General features: G+C 34.5%; 1 protein-coding gene across 1 annotated transcript in view; it reads left to right on the top strand.

The window, feature by feature from the left end:
* Positions 1–16,608, top strand: part of LOC148015856 (short-chain dehydrogenase TIC 32 B, chloroplastic-like) — a 154,190-nt gene extending 137,582 nt beyond the window's left edge. Inside the window, exon 8 of the mRNA XM_087664827.1 lies at positions 16,369–16,608. Coding sequence (XP_087520953.1) covers positions 16,369–16,608 — 240 coding nt within the window. The remainder of the gene's footprint in view (positions 1–16,368) is intronic.
* Positions 16,609–17,645: the final 1,037 nt, after the last annotated feature.

Here is a 17,645-nt window from a genome sequence, read left to right as displayed (position 1 = left end):
GAAGGCTCAAGATCAGATGAAGATGTATGCTGATGAGAAGAGGAGGCCTTTAGAGTTCCAGGAAGGAGAGCTGGTTTTGTTGAAGGTGCCCAAATCCAAGTATTCTACATTGAAAGATGGATCCAGTAATAAGCTTGCCTATAGATTCTATGGCCCTTACAGGATCCTTAAGCGGATTGGAGATTTGGCATACAGACTAGAGCTTCCCTCTTCTACAAAGATTCATAATGTCTTCCATGTTAGTCAGCTCAAGCCCTATTATGGTGATCCAGTGGATTTAGTTGATGAGCTGCCACCTATTGATGAAGATGGTATCGTTCAGTACATCCCAGAGGTTGTTATAGGTCAGCATGAAAAGAAGCTTCGATCATGTTCTATTGTGGAATATTTGATTAAATGGAGAGGTTTACCCTCTGAAGAGGCTTCTTGGAGACCTGATTCAATATTGGATGAGTATCCATACTTGAAGGATACATTGGTGGCTGAAGCCTATTGCTTATGGAGCTAGTATTGGTGCAGACTGGTTCAGGACAGCACACTGTTTTAGAACAGTTTTTGTCGTACTTCATTTTCAGAATTGAGCTATCTACATAAGCTTAAAGTACTCTTCAAGAGCTTCGTTTTGATATGTGGTACACTTCATTTGGACACTTCTATCAAAAGTTATGGCTGATTTGGTCCAGCAGGGACTGTTATTTCAGCAAGCTGTCTACTTTTTTTCTGGAACTATTTGTTGAAGATTCTATGGCTCCAATGGCTTCTAAGGTTCTTCAAATCATGTATATAGCAGGGTCCACTTTCCGTACTTCAAATTCAGCCCTTGTAATGATAATTCTTCACTCATTCCCTATTTGTAAAGCTGTAAAACAGAGTAGCACTCTGTTCCATCCATCTTTTCTTTAGCTCTTTTTAGTTTTGTTTTTGGGGACAAAAACTTTTGGGAAGGGATGGATTGTAAGAAGCTGGGAATACTTAGAATGCTAATGATATGCCATGTCACATTGACATTGGTATATAAGGAGAGAAGTTGTAAATTTTCACATCTTTTTGACATATTAATACAATTACAATCTTTCTCTCCCTTCTTGCTCCAAGCTTCCATGGCTTCTTCATCTTTCCTGTCTTTCTCTCTCCAATTCTAGTATTTCTCTCTCCTCGTCACTCTATTTCTCTCTCTTCCTGCAGTCTTTCTCTCTCCACTGCAGTCTTTCTCTCTCCTCTTCTTCTCTCCCTAGTTCTCTCTCTGACAGTTCTTCACCTTATGCATCCCCAATCCTGTTAGTCAAAAAGAAAGATGGATCTTTCAGAATGTGCATTGACTACAGGGATCTCAATAAGATAACAGTGAAGAACATGTATCCTATACCCAGGATAGATGATTTGCTTGATGAGCTTAAGGGGGCTCGATTCTTCACGAAGATTGATTTGAGATCAGGGTATCATCAGATTCGCATGAGAGAGGGTGATGAGGTCAAGACTGCTTTTAGAACTGATCGTGGGCTCTACCATTTCTTGGTGATGCCATTTGGCCTTACAAACACTCCAGCTACCTTTCAAAGCCTGATGAATAAAATTCTGCAACCTTTCCTCTTTCAGTTTGTCCTGGTGTTCTTTGACGATATTTTGATCTATAGCAAGACTTTACAGGATCATTTGTCGCATATGAGGAAGGTTTTTGATGTGTTGAGACATCATAGGCTTTTTGCTAAGGAGAAGAAGTGTTCTTTCATGCAGACTGAAGTGGTATACTTGGGACATATAGTCAGTGAAAAAGGAAGGCTGATCCCAAGAAGGTGCAATGCATAAAAGATTGGCCAACGCCTACTACTACTACCTCTCTTAGAGGATTTCTTGGTTTGTCTTCATTATATCGCAGATTTATAAAGAATTATGCGGCAATTCCAGCCCCTTTAATTGACAGGTTGAAGAAAGAGGCTTTCTTTTGGGATGCTCTTGCAGATAGTAGCTTCAACCAATTAAAGGAATTACTTACCTATGCTCCTATTCTTGTATGCCCGGATTTCTCTAAAGAGTTTACTATACTATGTGATGCTAGTGGCCGTGGCATTGGGGCTGTTTTGCTTCAGGAGCATGGAGTAATTGCATTTGAAAGCCATAAGCTTACTGATAAGGAGATGGCCATGAATGTTTATGACCAGGAAATGTTGGCTATTCTACATGCAATCAAGAAATGGCACCATTACTTATATGGCAGCCAGTTCAGAGTACATAGTGATCATCGGGTACTCAAGTATTTCCTTACTCAATCAAATCTCACTCCAAAGCAAAGACGATGGGTAGCAACATTACAAAAATATGACTTTGACATCACTCATACAAGGGGCAAAGATAACATAGTGGCTAATTCTCTCTCTCGTATGTGGGCCTGCAAAGTATCAGCCATGACAGAATTACATAGTGATTGGATTGAAGAGCTACAAGAGGCATATCTCTTAGATGAGGAATTCAGCCAAATCTTTCAGAAATTACAGCAAGGTCTTATGGAAGAAAACTCACATTACCAGCTTAAAAATGGTCTTATTTGGTGAAAAGGCAAGATTGTTATTCCCTCTACTTCTTCTTTCAAGCGAAAAATTATGGAGGAGTTGCATTCTTCACCTTTAGCTGGACATTTGGGAGTTTTCAAGACTTATGATAGGATTAGCAAGAGCTTTTATTGGAAAGGACTGTGGAAAGATGTCAAGGACTTCGTTATGAAGTGTATGCCTTGTCAGCAAAATAAGGATAGCACCCATAAGCCAGGAGGTTTGTTGCAGCCATTGCCTATTCCTACGGGTAAATGGACTCATATTACTATGGACTTTATCACTGGCTTACCTACTACCAAGAAGGGGTGGAATAGTATTTATGTGGTGGTTGACAGACTCACCAAAGCAGCTCATTTTATCCCAACAAAAATTCAGTTTACTGCTTCTCAAGTGGCCAACCAGTTTATGGAGCATATTTTTAGATTACATCGATTACCGCAGGTGATTGTCCATGATAGGGACTCAAAGTTTATGAGTAACTTTTGGCAAGCGGTATTTACATCTATGGGTACTAAGTTGGCTCCATCTACGGCTTATCATCCCCAAACTGATGGACAGACAAAGAGAGTTAATAAATGGTTGGAGACTTATCTTTGCCATTTTTGCTATGATGTCCAAACCTCATGGGATTCTTGGTTACATTTGGCTGAGTTTGCTTATAATAATTCCACTCATGCGAGCATAGGAGTTTCACCCTTTGAGGCTTTGTATGGTTATAAGGTGCCCTTGCCCACAGTCATTTTTAATGAAAAGATCAACCCTCATGGGAAGGAAGAGTTGGATAGAATGCAGACCCTTCTTCAGCAATGCAAGGTGAATCTAAGGAAGGCTCAAGATCAAATGAAGATGTATGCTGATGAGAAGAGGAGGCCTTTAGAGTTCCAAGAAGGAGAGCTGGTTTTGTTGAAGGTGCCCAAATCCAAGTACTCTACATTGAAAGATGGATCCAGTAATAAGCTTGCCCACAGATTCTATGGCCCTTATAGGATCCTTCAGCGGATTGGAGATTTGGCATATAGACTAGAGCTTCCCTCTTCTACAAAGATTCATAATGTCTTCCATGTTAGTCAGCCCAAGCCCTATTATGGTGATCCAGTGGATTTAGTTGATGAGCTGCCACCTATTGATGAAGATGGTCTTGTTCAGTACATCCCAGAGGCTGTTTTAGGTCAGCGCGAAAAGAAGCTTCGATCACGTTCTATTGTGGAATATTTGATTAAATGGAGAGGTTTACCCTCTGAAGAGGCTTCTTGGAGACCTGATTCAATATTGGATGAGTATCCATATTTGAGGGATACATTGGTGGCTGAAGCCTATTGCTTTTGGAGCTAGTATTGATGCAAACTGGTTCAGGACAGCACGCTGTTTTAGAACAGTTTTTGTCGTACTTCATTTTCAGAATTGAGCTATCTACATGAGCTTAAAGTACTCTTCAAGAGCTTCATTTTGATATGTGGTACATCTCATTTGGACACTTCTATCAAAAGTTATGGCAGATTTGGTCCAGCAGGGACTGTTATTTCAGCAAGCTGTCTACTTTCTTCTGGAACTATTTGTTGAAGATTCTATGGCTCCAATTGCTTCTGAAGTTCTTCAAATCATGTACATAATGGGGTTCTCTTTCCGTTCTTCAAATTTAGCCCTTGTAATGATAATCTTTCATTCATTTTCCATTTGTAAAGCTGTAAAACAGAGTAGTACTCTGTTCTATCCATCTCTTATTTAGTTCTTTCTAGGTTTGTTTTTTAGGACAAAAAATTTTGGGAAGGGATGGATTGTAAGAAGCTGGGAATAGTTAGAATGCTAATAATATGCCATGTCACATAGACACTGGTATATAAGGAGAGAAGTTGTAATTTTTCACATCTTTTGACAAATCAATACATTTACAATCTTTCTCTCCCATCTTGCTCTAAGCTTCCATGGCTTCCTCATCTTTCCTGTCTTTCTCTCTCCAATTCTAGTATTTCTTTCTCCTCGTCACTCTATTTCTCTCTCTTCCTGCAGTCTTTCTCTCTCCTCTGCAGTCTTTCTCTCTCCTCTTTCTCTCTCCCTAGTTCTCTCTCTAACAATTATCCTCTTGTTAAGAGAGTTTGAATCCTTGTTAGAATTTTTATCTTGAGCTATTTTGCTATTAAAATAAAATATACATTGATCCTAATTTACTTGGGGAGGGTATTTTTTGGTAGTTGTCTAAGGACCAAACCTAGTCACCACTATCTATGCTAACTTTGAGCATGCAAACTTAAATGACTAGGCGGCGATCCCTAGGTCTATCAAGTATGAAAAGCGTTTGCTCTCCCCTTTCACAAAGAATCACCCAAGATCAAGGTAGGCAAGCACCGCACTTGGTTCAATAAGAGTGAGAAACGAGAGGAACCTGCATCAATCCCTCTACCCATAAGGTATAGTCTCACATCAGCCTCCTAGAACAGTGCTTATTAAAAGTTATAAGATTGACTCATAGTGGGGTCTTGAGGAAAGCTACCCAGCTAACTGTGCCCATTGAATCATAGAGCGATTTTGTCGAGAAATCATCCACCTGCTTTCCATCAAGGCATATTTTAGTATTCTAAATAAGGCATGCTATTATAACACATAAAAATAGCTTCCTTAACTAATGTTTACAGTTGGTTTCTTGACATGCCCTTAATTAACAAACATTAAGCAATCCATTTGAAAACAAATATTCTTGATTTTTTTTCTCATATATACATTCACTTTAAGAGCAAGCCAATCCAAAATTGGGTTACCACCCTTACCTTGTTCAAATGCTAAACCACGTTGGACTCGTGTAGGTTTTCAACCCTATCTTAGTAGGTTTGAAACAAAGATTACAAACTCAAACCAAAGCCCTACTGGTTCCTACCCGCCATAACAGTGAATCTTCTTCCTATATGGAAGACCAAGACATACCTAATGGTGTTTAGCCACATTAGGTAGTGTACAATCCTTTGGATCGAGGCAGCCTTGGGGATAACAACATGCCTCAATCCCATTCGATTGCTCAAGCCATGGACATAATTAGTATAAGTCTATCATATTTGAAGGCAATTACAATCAATTGCTAATCCTTCTACTAATCAATCTTTTTAAAATAATTCCAAGAAATCAAAAAATCAAATTTTTGTATGATTTCATAATCATAAAATTCATCTCATATGTTTGTATATATATTACTTTTTGTGTGTATAAATGTACCTTATTTCTAGTTTTTTAACTCACAAAAAAAACCAAGTATTTTATTACCTTTGAACATTCTCTATTGAGTATATTTTTATTTTTGTGCATGTTAACATATCTTATTTTTAATTTTCTTATTTATAAAAATAAACCAAGTATTTTCAATGTGTGTAAATGCACTTTTTATGTGTATGAATATACCTTATTTAAATATCAAGATTTGAATTAACTTTTCTTTGTGAAAGAAATATAAACTTTAGTCATTTTAAGTTTCTATCCTAACTATATAAACAATTAAATAACATAACAAAAAACAACATTTCCTAAAGAAAACATGTTTTTTACAAAGACAACTACAAGAAGAATTAAATTTATGATTTGATAACTATCTTAGATGTCAATTAAGATTTTTCTACGGTTTTAGAATAATTTTAAGAATTATTTAACTAATTTCATAATTTAAAAATTATCAAGCTATCATATTAAATTAATCTTAATTTTTAATCAAGTTCATGTATTTTATTTTATTTTTCTCATTATTTTGACCATACTTTTAATTTTAAAAATATAAAAATATTGAGAAAATAATATAAATATTATTGTATTAATTTAAAAGAAGTTTTTATAACTAAAGTTAGTAAAAATTTGATTTTTAAATGAAAAATAAAAGTAATTTTAATTTTAATATATATATTTTTAAAATTAGACATTATTTTAGCTAGTTATTGACAATAAAGAATAAATTGTTTTACCTCGACCATATTAATGATTGAAATTTTGGCATCATGGTTGCCAAAGGGTCCTACTATGTTGATGCATCGATGAGGGGCCATTATAGATAAGAAGGATTAAAAAGAAGAATATTTTCAGGATGGGGATGATGCAGAAACAATCTCTAGCTTTTGATGTAGAGTTTTCTCACCTCTAACTCATGATTATTGCTCCCTCACTCACTCACAAGAGCTTACTCATCATTATTATGTGTTGAAAATGAGAAGAGGGGGGGGCGCAAGGGAGGGGGGGGGGGGGGGGGGGGGGGGGAATGGGGAGAGAGTTTTGTCTTGTTATGAGGTTTAGGCAAGAGAGGACTATTCCTATTTTATTACAAAAGGAGTTTCTTTTGTTTTATATTAGAAAATAAAAAGTTTTCATTAATTTATTATAAAATTTAAGGTGATTTTTACACTTATCATGAGTTTTTTGGGATAATTTTTATTTTTAGTGGGAGGAACTCAAAATTTAAGAAAATTTTTGAAAGTTTCAAGGTAATACTAAAATTATTTTGAGTGTAATTATTTTGAGAAAAATATAAGAGAGAAATTTTTTTCAAAGGTAGCTATAAATTGGTTTAATCTCAATCATTTATATAAAATTTATTTAAAAATGTGTAAACTTTTCAAAATAAATTTCTAAAAAACTACATAAGTCATTTAACCCCAGAAATCTAGAAAATTACCACTTAATCCATTATATTTTATTTTATTTTTGAAAAATATTAATTGAGTCAGTTTCTTGGGTTAATATTACAACTTGTTTATCATCAAGGATATATTATGGATTTGGAATATAGGATTTGAGTAGGTTGGTATGGAATATATTATGGATCTTAAGATGAGGAGGTAAGACGAGTTTGTATGCATGAGTTTCAAGGCATTTAATGATCTTGTAAGGCCCACATACTTAATTAAATTTTTGAATTTTCCAAGAGATAGGGAGTTTCTCATGGGTTTCCTTAGGAAAACCAATAGTCTTACTTAAAAGTTCAATTGGTCATTTTTGGATCAGTGTAGGCCTTTTGTCAATCTTGTGCTTCTTTCATATTCTGTTGAATTTCCTTGACCTACTCTTGCATGTCATCTAGCATTTTCTCATGAGTTTTTACTTTTATGGTTAGATAAGAGAAGTTAAGAGGAGATTAACACTCTTGCCCATATAATGTTTGGAAGGGGATCATCTTAGTGTTGTATTAGAGGGAAGCATTATAGGTGTCTTGTACTAGTGGCAAGTATTCAATCTACTTCTTTTCCTCTCGGCTACAATAAGCTCTTAAAATATCCTCCAAGACTTGATTCACCCTTTTAGTTTGTCCCCATCAGTTTATGGGTGGTAGAATATACTGAAACATAATTGAGTTTCGATGGCTTGAAAGAGGCTAGTGTAAATTTTGGAGGTAAAGAGAGTGTCATGATCACTGATGCTCCTTTTTGGGAGCTCATGTAAATGAAATATTTCCTTGATGAAGATTATTGTAATATTAGAGGTTTTATGGGTTGATTTTACTAGAATAGCATGAGCTACCTTGGTAATCATATCCATTATCATTAGATAGTATCATAACCTCCTTGAGCAATAGGCAAGCCAAGTATGAAATTCATGTTGATGTATTCCCATTTCATCTAAGCAACATTAAGAGAATGCAATTCACCAAGAAGTTTGATTTTCTCAGCCTTGATCCTTTGATAGCTTAGATATTGTGTAATGTATCTAAGGACGTTTGCTTTCATTCCAAGTCAATAGTAGCTCTTCTTGACTACATTTAGAGTTTTGGCATATCCTGGATGTCTAGCTATTGGGCTGTCATGAGCTTCCCATAGAATTTTCTTCTTCAGTTCCCAGCTTTTTGGTATATAAAGCCTCTATTGATAATAGAGTAACCTATCTTGTAGGACGTAATTCTTGGATTTGGCATTCTCCTTTGGTGTTTTCTTTTCTAAGTAGATAATCCTTTTTTCTTCGAGGAAAACTGGATCTTTAGGACATTCAATAGCCACTACCTCTCGAATAGGGTTAATGGGCATTGAGATAAGGCTCACAAGACTTTCTTGCCTTTTAGGGTATTCCATAATTAGAAAGTTTAAGAAGGCCTTGTGATGACTAAGAGTGTTGGCTACCACATTTTCCTTACCAAGATGGTATTGAATCTCGAAGTCAAACTCTTGTAAAACTTCTATCCACCTTCTTTGCCTCATATTGAGTTCTAGTTAGGTGAAGATCCATTTTAGGCTTTTGTGATCATTGACGAGGATTAGTCTTTAACCAAGTAGATAATGGTGCCACTATTTAAGGGTATAAATGATTGACAAATGCTCTAAATCGTGTGTAGTATAGTTCTTGGGAAAGCACACATCTCACTAAAATAATCCTAGCATCCGTTATGACTTCAAATTCTTAAGAGAAGTCATGGATTTTTAATATTGGAGAAATAGTAAGACATTCCTTTGGCTTATCAAAGCTCTTCTACTCTATAGATATTTACACTATCTTTGTCTACTTCTTAAGGAGTTGAGCTAAGGGAGCGGCAATAAGGGCATAGTCCTTGATGAAGACCCAATGCCATCATGTGAGGTCCTAGGACTCGAATTTCTCGAATAGTCTGGGGAGGCAGCCAATTTTGGACATCCTTCACTTTTGCAGGATTGACTAACATTCCCTTGATTGAAACAATGAATCCTAGGTACTCGATCTTCTTTTTAAAGAAGGCACATTAACTCCACTTTCCATAGAGCTTATTTGCCCTCAAGGTATGGATGATAACTCTTTCAATATATAAATTTTCATTTATAAATTTGCTCTTTTCATATATAAATTAAGAGAGAAACTCAAAATTACTAAAAATTGGGATAGAAAATCAAAATTACTAAAATTTTAAAATTATTAAAATTTATATTTTCTTTGCAAAGAAAAGTTGGTTTAGATATTGATATTTAAATAAGGTATGTTTACATACAAAAAACTAAAAATATATTCATTAGAGTGCATTCACATGTATTGAAAACACTTGATTTATTTTCATAATAAAAAATTATAAGTAAGATGCATTCATACACATAAAGAAAAATATACTCAACATAGTGCATTCAAATGTAATGAAATACTTAGTTTATTTTCATAAGCTGAAAAATTGGAAATAAAATGCATTTACATGCACAAAAATAATATACATACAAAATACATGAGATGAATTTTATAATTGTGAAATCATGAATTTTTTTATTTTTTTATTTCTTGGAATTATTTTTAAAAGATTGATTGGTAGAAAAATTAGCAATTGCCTTTAAATATAATAGACTTAGACTAATTATGCCCATGGCGACTTGAGTAACCCGATGGGAATAAGGCATGTTGCCATCCTTAGGGCCGCCTTGGTTACTCTTCACTTGGAGATACTACCTAATTTAACTGGCCCTACTAGATACGTTTTGGTCTTTCGTATAGGAAGACTCATCCTTATGGCAGGGGCGAGAATTGGCGTGGCTCTAGTTTAAGTTTGTAATCTTTGTTTCGGACCTAAGATAGGGTTGGAAACCTTTATGAGCCCAACATGGTTTAGCATTGGAAGGCCCAGGATGAACATGAAAAGGGTGGGAACTTGACTTTGGGTTGGTTCACTCTCGAAGTGATTGTATATATGAGAATAAAAATCAAGAATAATTATTTTCAAATGAATTGCTTAGTATCCGTAAACTAAGGGCGTGTTAAGAAACCAAGTGAAAACATTAATTTAAAATTATATTTTTATGTATTATAGCAACATGGTAGTATACCTTGTTTAGAACACTAAAATACACCTCAATGTGAAGGGGATGAAACACTACATTAGGGAATTTTGGAATTCTCATATAGTTTGGAAATTCCCAATATAGTTAATATTTGGCCACATGATCAAATCATGTTCCCTTACTTGAAAGTGGAGTCTACTCTAATTACTATATAGGTTGTCTTTCCAAGTCCCACTTTGAAGCATGGGTTGAGTTTTAGCCATATGGCCAAATCTTTACTCCTTATTTGAACACGGGACTTGGGAGATTCCCAAATTCTCTAATATGGTGTTATGAACGATTTGTTAATGGAATCGCCTTGCAGTTGGATGGACTTGGTTAGCCAGGTAGCTTTTCCCAAGTTTAGAACAAGGACCAATAAGTGAGACCCTTCTATAAGTCAGTCCTAGAATCGGTAAGCATTATTTTAGGGAGCCAATATGAGATTATGTCTCATGGGTAGAGGGATTGATGCTCAACTTCCCCTCTTTCTCACTCTTATTGAACCAAGTGTGGTGCTTACCTACCTTGACCTTGGGTGATTTGTGAAACGAGTTCATTTCAAGTTCAATTTTAATCCTAAGTCTCATTTTCTAAATTTTCATTTTATTCCATTGCAAAGATTCCTTTCATTTTTTCCAATTACACACTTGTTTGAGTAGAATACTTAGAAATTTCCAATGAATATGATTCCAATCAAGTAAAAAGATCAATGCTTAGGGAGAGAGTGGTACAAAGGGGAGGTGACTCTTCCTTACTCTTGAAGTTCCTAGAGGGGTACAACAAACTAACCCAAAGAGATACTTTGCCTACCCTTGGGGATTTGAAGCCCATTGTAGATGCCCAAATTTTTGTTTTATCCCTCACCATAAGTATCACGAGTGGAGTACTCATATTAAAGACATTCTTGAAAACAAAGAGATAACATAGGTCAAACACATGGTGATTATAGGTGTAAGACTGCTTTAGATAGCTTCAATTTTAGGATTTTATATTTTTTAAATCAGATAGCAATATTGAGTACTCAATTTGAAGAGGGAATCCTTGATCCCCATTTTGAATACAAATTCTATCAACTAGATTTTGGGAGCTTAAGTTATTGCAAGTTTAGTGGCAAGGGTTCTAGTGGATAACATCCATAATGATGATAGGGAACATGGGTAGAAGTGAGGCTCAAGAAGACTTACAACAATTGCTTGGAAATTATATATCAAGATAAGGAGTTCATTGAAGTATCCATGACAATGCATTATGTTTTCCTTTGATACCACAATTGTTACTAGCTACCAAATTTCCTTTTTAATTAGATACAACATGGAGGAACAAGTGTTATGTCTTTTGCATAGACCATTTTCATTTAGTAGTGTAAGACCTACTCTCTCTAGGTTGCATCCCCTTATAATTTGGTATTCAACGAGGCTTTGCAACAAACTCCAAAGTCAAACCAATTATTGATTAAACATAACTTACAAAAACATATTAGAATATAAGTGTCTTGTATTCTATTATAAATTGTCACAACAAGATGATATCTAATGTACACTACAATTTAACTAAGTCAACAAAAATATTGTTGAACTCCTTATATTTGTAGGAAAATTTTTCTTAGTTTTGGTTACTTGGACTTTCATATGCTCCCCTTGATAAAAAAGAAATGTCCTATTGATTCTCTAACTGATGAATATCACACTTTTGGTATAAATTTAAGTCAAAATGGACAAGGCAAGACCATATGTTTTATCTTGTTGAGAGCCAGTGCATTTGCTATCATGTCATGTATGGTCTCATAGCCCTATCCTAACCCCAACTAGATCATGAGCTCTTTGAATTCCTTCTACTAATAAACCATTAAAGATGTCCATAAGAACCTCATTTAAAGTATCAAGGTTAAGAGTCTCTCAAATTTGCAAGTACATGCTTGCATTCTAAGAAGGGATTGAGAAGATCCAACTCTCGACCCTCACCTTGGCCTTTGGTATCATTAAACAAGTTCCTTAAAAAAGCAAGCATATTATCAGGGGATGTGGCAATTTTAGATTGTCTTTCAATGAGAGATTATAAACCTCAATTCTTGCACATGTCCTTTTTTACACTCCACCATTTAAGGATAATGACAACATTGGTGATAGTTAATGTTTTCTTTCCTTGTAGCCAATGGGAGTTTGTTTGCAACTTTGCCTCTTTAATGTGATTAGTCCTTTTCATTTGCTCCAAATTGTTTTCAATGAAGCATTCTTCTTCTATAGGGATGAATTTTTTTGCACATCCTCTACCATATTTTGTTCCTTTCCTTGCCTTTATATTTGTTTAATTCTTCTTCAAGCTTATGCATTTTATTTTCCTAGTCTTAGAAGGCTTTTTGCAACACATTTAAAGTAGCTTGGGATTGTAATCGATATTGATGGGTGTTAATAACATTTATTAGTATGCATATGAATATAGCAAACTAAGTGTTTGGAATAACCTAATAACCTAATGCTAGGGTCATTTGGATACAAAGAACCATTTGCCCAAAGATCAATATTTGTATTTCTCTACAAAGGCTTTACAAGGGGTCTTTGCAATGGCATACTCTTCATCCACACAAACATGCAAATCCACTTTTCTCTTACTCCTTATGTCCCTAATAAATTCCATTATGAAATGTAAGGTAGGAGAAGGATTGGTATAGATTAACTCTTTCAATGTAATATTGATTTAGAAAGATTAAAAGACAAAACAAAGCATTAACAATGCTTAGATTAATATATAATACGGTTAGAAACCTTTAGAGATCAAAGTGAGTGCTTTTTGAGAGGAGAGTAAAATGTCAAATTTTAAGGCCGAAATTAGCTTGCCCTATTGACATGACAATTAGGAGAAGGAAAAAGTATGAAATGGTTATGTAACTGCCTCTATGGGGGGATTCACTATATGTATACACTTTATAACATGTGCATTTAAGGCTCATTTATAAACACAGTAATCTACAAATTTCACCTAAATATAACACATCTCTTTTCTATTTCAACCTATAAACAAACACTTTATGTGGCACCCTTTTGTATATATGAAATGTGTCAAAATAGTGGTTTAAAAATTTCTTATATTAAACCCACATGATACACACATATATTTATGAGTGGCCCCCTCAACATGTCTTTAGAGAGTCCCGAGTACCACATATGTGGAGTTAAAAAGATATGAATTGATTTGGATGCATTTTAATGCAAAAAATAGTACATAAATAAGTATTTCAACTTGCAATACAATTCTCTATCGTTTGAGAAAAATAAATCACTTTTTTATGAAAATTTTAAAAAACTCCATGGAGCAAAAAATGAATTTGACTTGCTGATGTGGCACTTTGGAAGAGTAGTGGATTCCATCCAGGAGGATGAAAAAGAATAGTTACTAAGGTAAAAAGAAGGGGAGAACCCCCTTCTTTCTACATGGGGTCCACCCTAAAAAGTATGGTGGAGCCTAGAAATGTATTGGGAACCAATGGACAAAATGGCATGCAATGATGACCATGGAATAAGGATTAATCCACATTTAAGCATTCCTAACCAATTTCTTACAAGTTTCTTACAATCCTTTTTTTATTCACATTTCGCCTAATGCTAGGGATAGTAAGTAGCCATCGACTAGGTGAGTCACCCACATACATCTATGATTAGTCGATCTCTCATACTATGCACACATGTGCATGCATACACGTAGACACACATGTACATACACTTAGGCAATGATACCCTCTAGTATATCATAAAATATTGAATAATCATGCCTTCAACCCTCACTATCCTCCATCCAACCTTTGTCTACTTTATCATCTAAGCTTGCAAGAGTGTAATAGAGTCCTTAAGTATCAGTCTAGTGATTTTGAGGCACTTTACTTATCTCTTGTTTTCTCTATTCCACTTGCATTTGCTATTATCTTTCATTGTGTTGGAATCTCATTCATTATCCCTCAAGGAGTGCATACTTCCCTTGCATGCAAGGATGATGACAGGCAAATGACATGACTATAGTTCAAAATCTTTCTTGTATAATGTATGTTTATTCCACTCTTTAAAAGCAATTTGATTTTTTGTGCTTTTGATAACTTTTTGTCTCAGTTTGTTCTCTCCCAATAACAAATGTAAAAGCCAAGCTTAATAATCCAAAATGTTATTTTATACATATATATGATGCTTCAAAGCAGAAGTTAAGAAGGTTGATCTACAAAATGTAATGCTTCATGCATAAGAGAATACAATCAATCATTCATACATATTGGATTGTATTGCCAAAGGTAAAAAGCTCACTAATACTATCAACAAGTTGAGATCTACTAAGTTTTTCAACACAAAATGTCATTTGTCTATCCAAAGTTACATTGCCCTAGTTCTAATATGATGCTTTGAGTAGAATTTGAGCAAGTTGACATACAAAGTATGATGCTTCATGCACAAGAGAAGGCAATCAGTCATTTATATCTCTTGGATTGTATTGCAAAAGGTAGAACACTTACTAATACAATCAACAAGGTGAGCTATACTAAGTTTTCAACACAAAATGACATTTGTCTATCCAAAATTACATTGCCCTAGTTCTAAAATTGGGAATTGCTATGATAACCAAAAATATTTCCAAAATAATAATATAAAAGAAGCTCTAAATCTAGTTATCCATTTAATGTTTTTAATGGGAAATAGGTTCAAATCATAAAAAGTTACCTAAAATGCAACATAGTTAGTACCTTGAATTCTTAACAAGGAATTCGACAAAGTTCAAACTTTATAATTCAATGGTCATTTTTCTAACAAAGGTACACTTTCATTTTACGGTAATGTGTGAGGAGTAAGATTAGAAAGTTCTCAATTACAAAGTGATAAAGATTTGGTTTAATATAACTATACCATGCATCTCCCAGGGTAATGAAGTAAGGAGTAAGGCTTCAAAAGTTTTCCAATAACAAAGTTATGGAGGTTTCATTTTGTATAATCACTACCACATATCTCTTATAAGACCAATGTTGTATCAGAGGTTGCTCAACTAGATACAAGTTACCAAGAACATATAAAATCGAGACAAAGTAGGTAGACAAAATATTACTCTCATCGAATCGCAAATTCATTACATACATAGAAAGCTATATATGACTATATGTCCACTCTCTTAATCTTTCAAGGCTCAAATTGAGAAATAAAATCAAACAACGATGATATAATACAAGTCATCTCATTTCAAAAAGGAAAGCATGTGTTTGTAGGTCCAACTATCAAATATAATTTTCTTTTGTGTTTGTGACTTCTACAAGCATTGAGACAAAATATCAATTTAGTGTGTGCATGTGACTTGTATAAGCAATGCTAGCTCTAAATAGCCAAAACATCCAACTTCCCAACATGACATGCATCCAAATATGCTCATACTATGATCTAGTCACCTAACTCACTATCCTTAATAGGATGCTACTTCTATCACTAGTGAATTAAAGCTTTTGATCCAAATTAAAGTCCTCTCTTTGGGCTTCTTTTGCTATACATGTAGCTTGATGGAGTTGCTTACTTTCCTTTTTGTTAGAGCAATATCTAAACAAATGATTTGGTTCTATTTTAATTACTTACCAGTATCAATTGACCAAATAAGAAAATCCTTAAATTATTTATACTTAACAATATGATATTGATATGATTTTATGAAGAATTCTTTATAGAGATGACACATGTGGCTAACAATATCTGGGTTTTTATGTCTCTCTTTGTAATGCATCTAGGTTGCTACGTGTGTAGGTTCCTTTTTCACAAGTTGTGAACTTTGAAAGATGCCTAAGTGTACACTATTCATGATTTTCTTGAATTGTTATCTTTTCTTCTAAATTCAACAACATGTGCACTTTCAAGTTATACTTTAATATTGAGATCAATTACTATATTTATGAAAATGTACAAAACTTAGTGCTCCCATATAAATAACTTGTAAAGCTATTTACAAACGTATGTGCACATGTGAATAAGTAATTAATTTATGTGATCTTGTTTGTGGTTTATTTTCAATGGAAGCCACAAACATGAATTTGATGTTTCAATCAACTTTGACAAAGATCTAAGTACTTCATTTATCCTCTGTAGGGTGCATCAACTCAATGTTATATGGCACTTCATCCAAGCTTACAAAATGTTAGTGGCAAGTATTTTTCAAATTGCACTGAGGCAAAGCATAGCTCTTTTGCAAAAGATCGTGCACTTGCTGAAAGACTATGGACATTTAGTATACAATTGACATCAAGTAAAGAATTCTTGAAAAGCTTCAAGGAAAAGAGTGAGAATTTAGAAAAAAGAGTTCACTTAGTGTTATTGGAAAATTGCTAACCTAAAACATGGTAGATCATATAGAAGTACTTTGTCTAGATAGTTTCTCCCAAATATGATGCCTTTAATAGGTTTTTCATACATTTATCAATTCAATATTATTATGCTCTTCAAGTTATTTGAAAAATAAGTAATTTGGAACATTGATACATGTATGAAAATTGAAGTTTGGAAAATGTGAGAATACATTATTTTGTTGTTCAAGCTTTAAAAAACTAGTTTCCATGGAATGCATGTTGGTTTATTTGGAAGATGTGTTGATGATAGTAGCCAAGCACATTATATATGGATATTGAGATCTCTCTCTCTCTCTACACACACACACATACATGCATATATGTGTGTAAGTGATGTTATATTTAAATATTTATGTTCATCTTTATAGATAGACAAAAATGTTTATATTAATCACACTCTTTTAATATATAAATGTTCTCTACATGTGCATGCGCATGTAAAAATGATTTCAGATTTTGAAATTAGTAGAGAGAGAGAGAGAGAGAGAGAGAGAGAGAGAGAGAGAGAGAGAGAGAGAGAGAGAGAGAGAGAGAGAGAGAGTGTGTGTGTGTGTGTGTGTGTGTGTGTGTGTGTGTGTGTGTGTTAGAAACTTGTGTATGAATGTGTGTGTAGTTTGTGCACATATACTTGTGTGTGTGATACTTTTGAATGTGCCTATTCATGTGTGTGTGTGTGTGTGTGTGTGTGTGTGTGTGTGTGTGTGTGTGTGTGTGTGTGTGTGTGTGTGTGTGTGTGTGTGTGTGTGTGATACTTTTGAATGTGCCTATTCATGTGTGTGTGTGTGTGTGTGTGTGTGATACTTTTGAATGTGCCTATTCATATGTGTGTGTGTGTGTGTGTGTGTGTGTGTGTGTGATACTTTTGAATGTGCCTATTCATATGTGTGTGTGTGTGTGTGTGTGTGTGTGTGTGTTTGTGACACTTGTGTATGAATGTGTGTGTAGTTTGTGCACATATACTTGTGTGTGTGATACTTTTGAATGTGCCTATTCATGTGTGTGTGTGTGTGTGTGTGTGTG

The sequence above is a fragment of the Lygodium microphyllum genome, chromosome 23 (assembly GCF_053477565.2).
Source record: "Lygodium microphyllum isolate KBCC chromosome 23, Lygodium_microphyllum_v1.1.10, whole genome shotgun sequence".
Taxonomy (NCBI): domain Eukaryota; kingdom Viridiplantae; phylum Streptophyta; class Polypodiopsida; order Schizaeales; family Lygodiaceae; genus Lygodium; species Lygodium microphyllum.
Note: the sequence above shows the minus strand (reverse complement) of the source record. Positions and strands in the feature narration are given on the sequence as shown.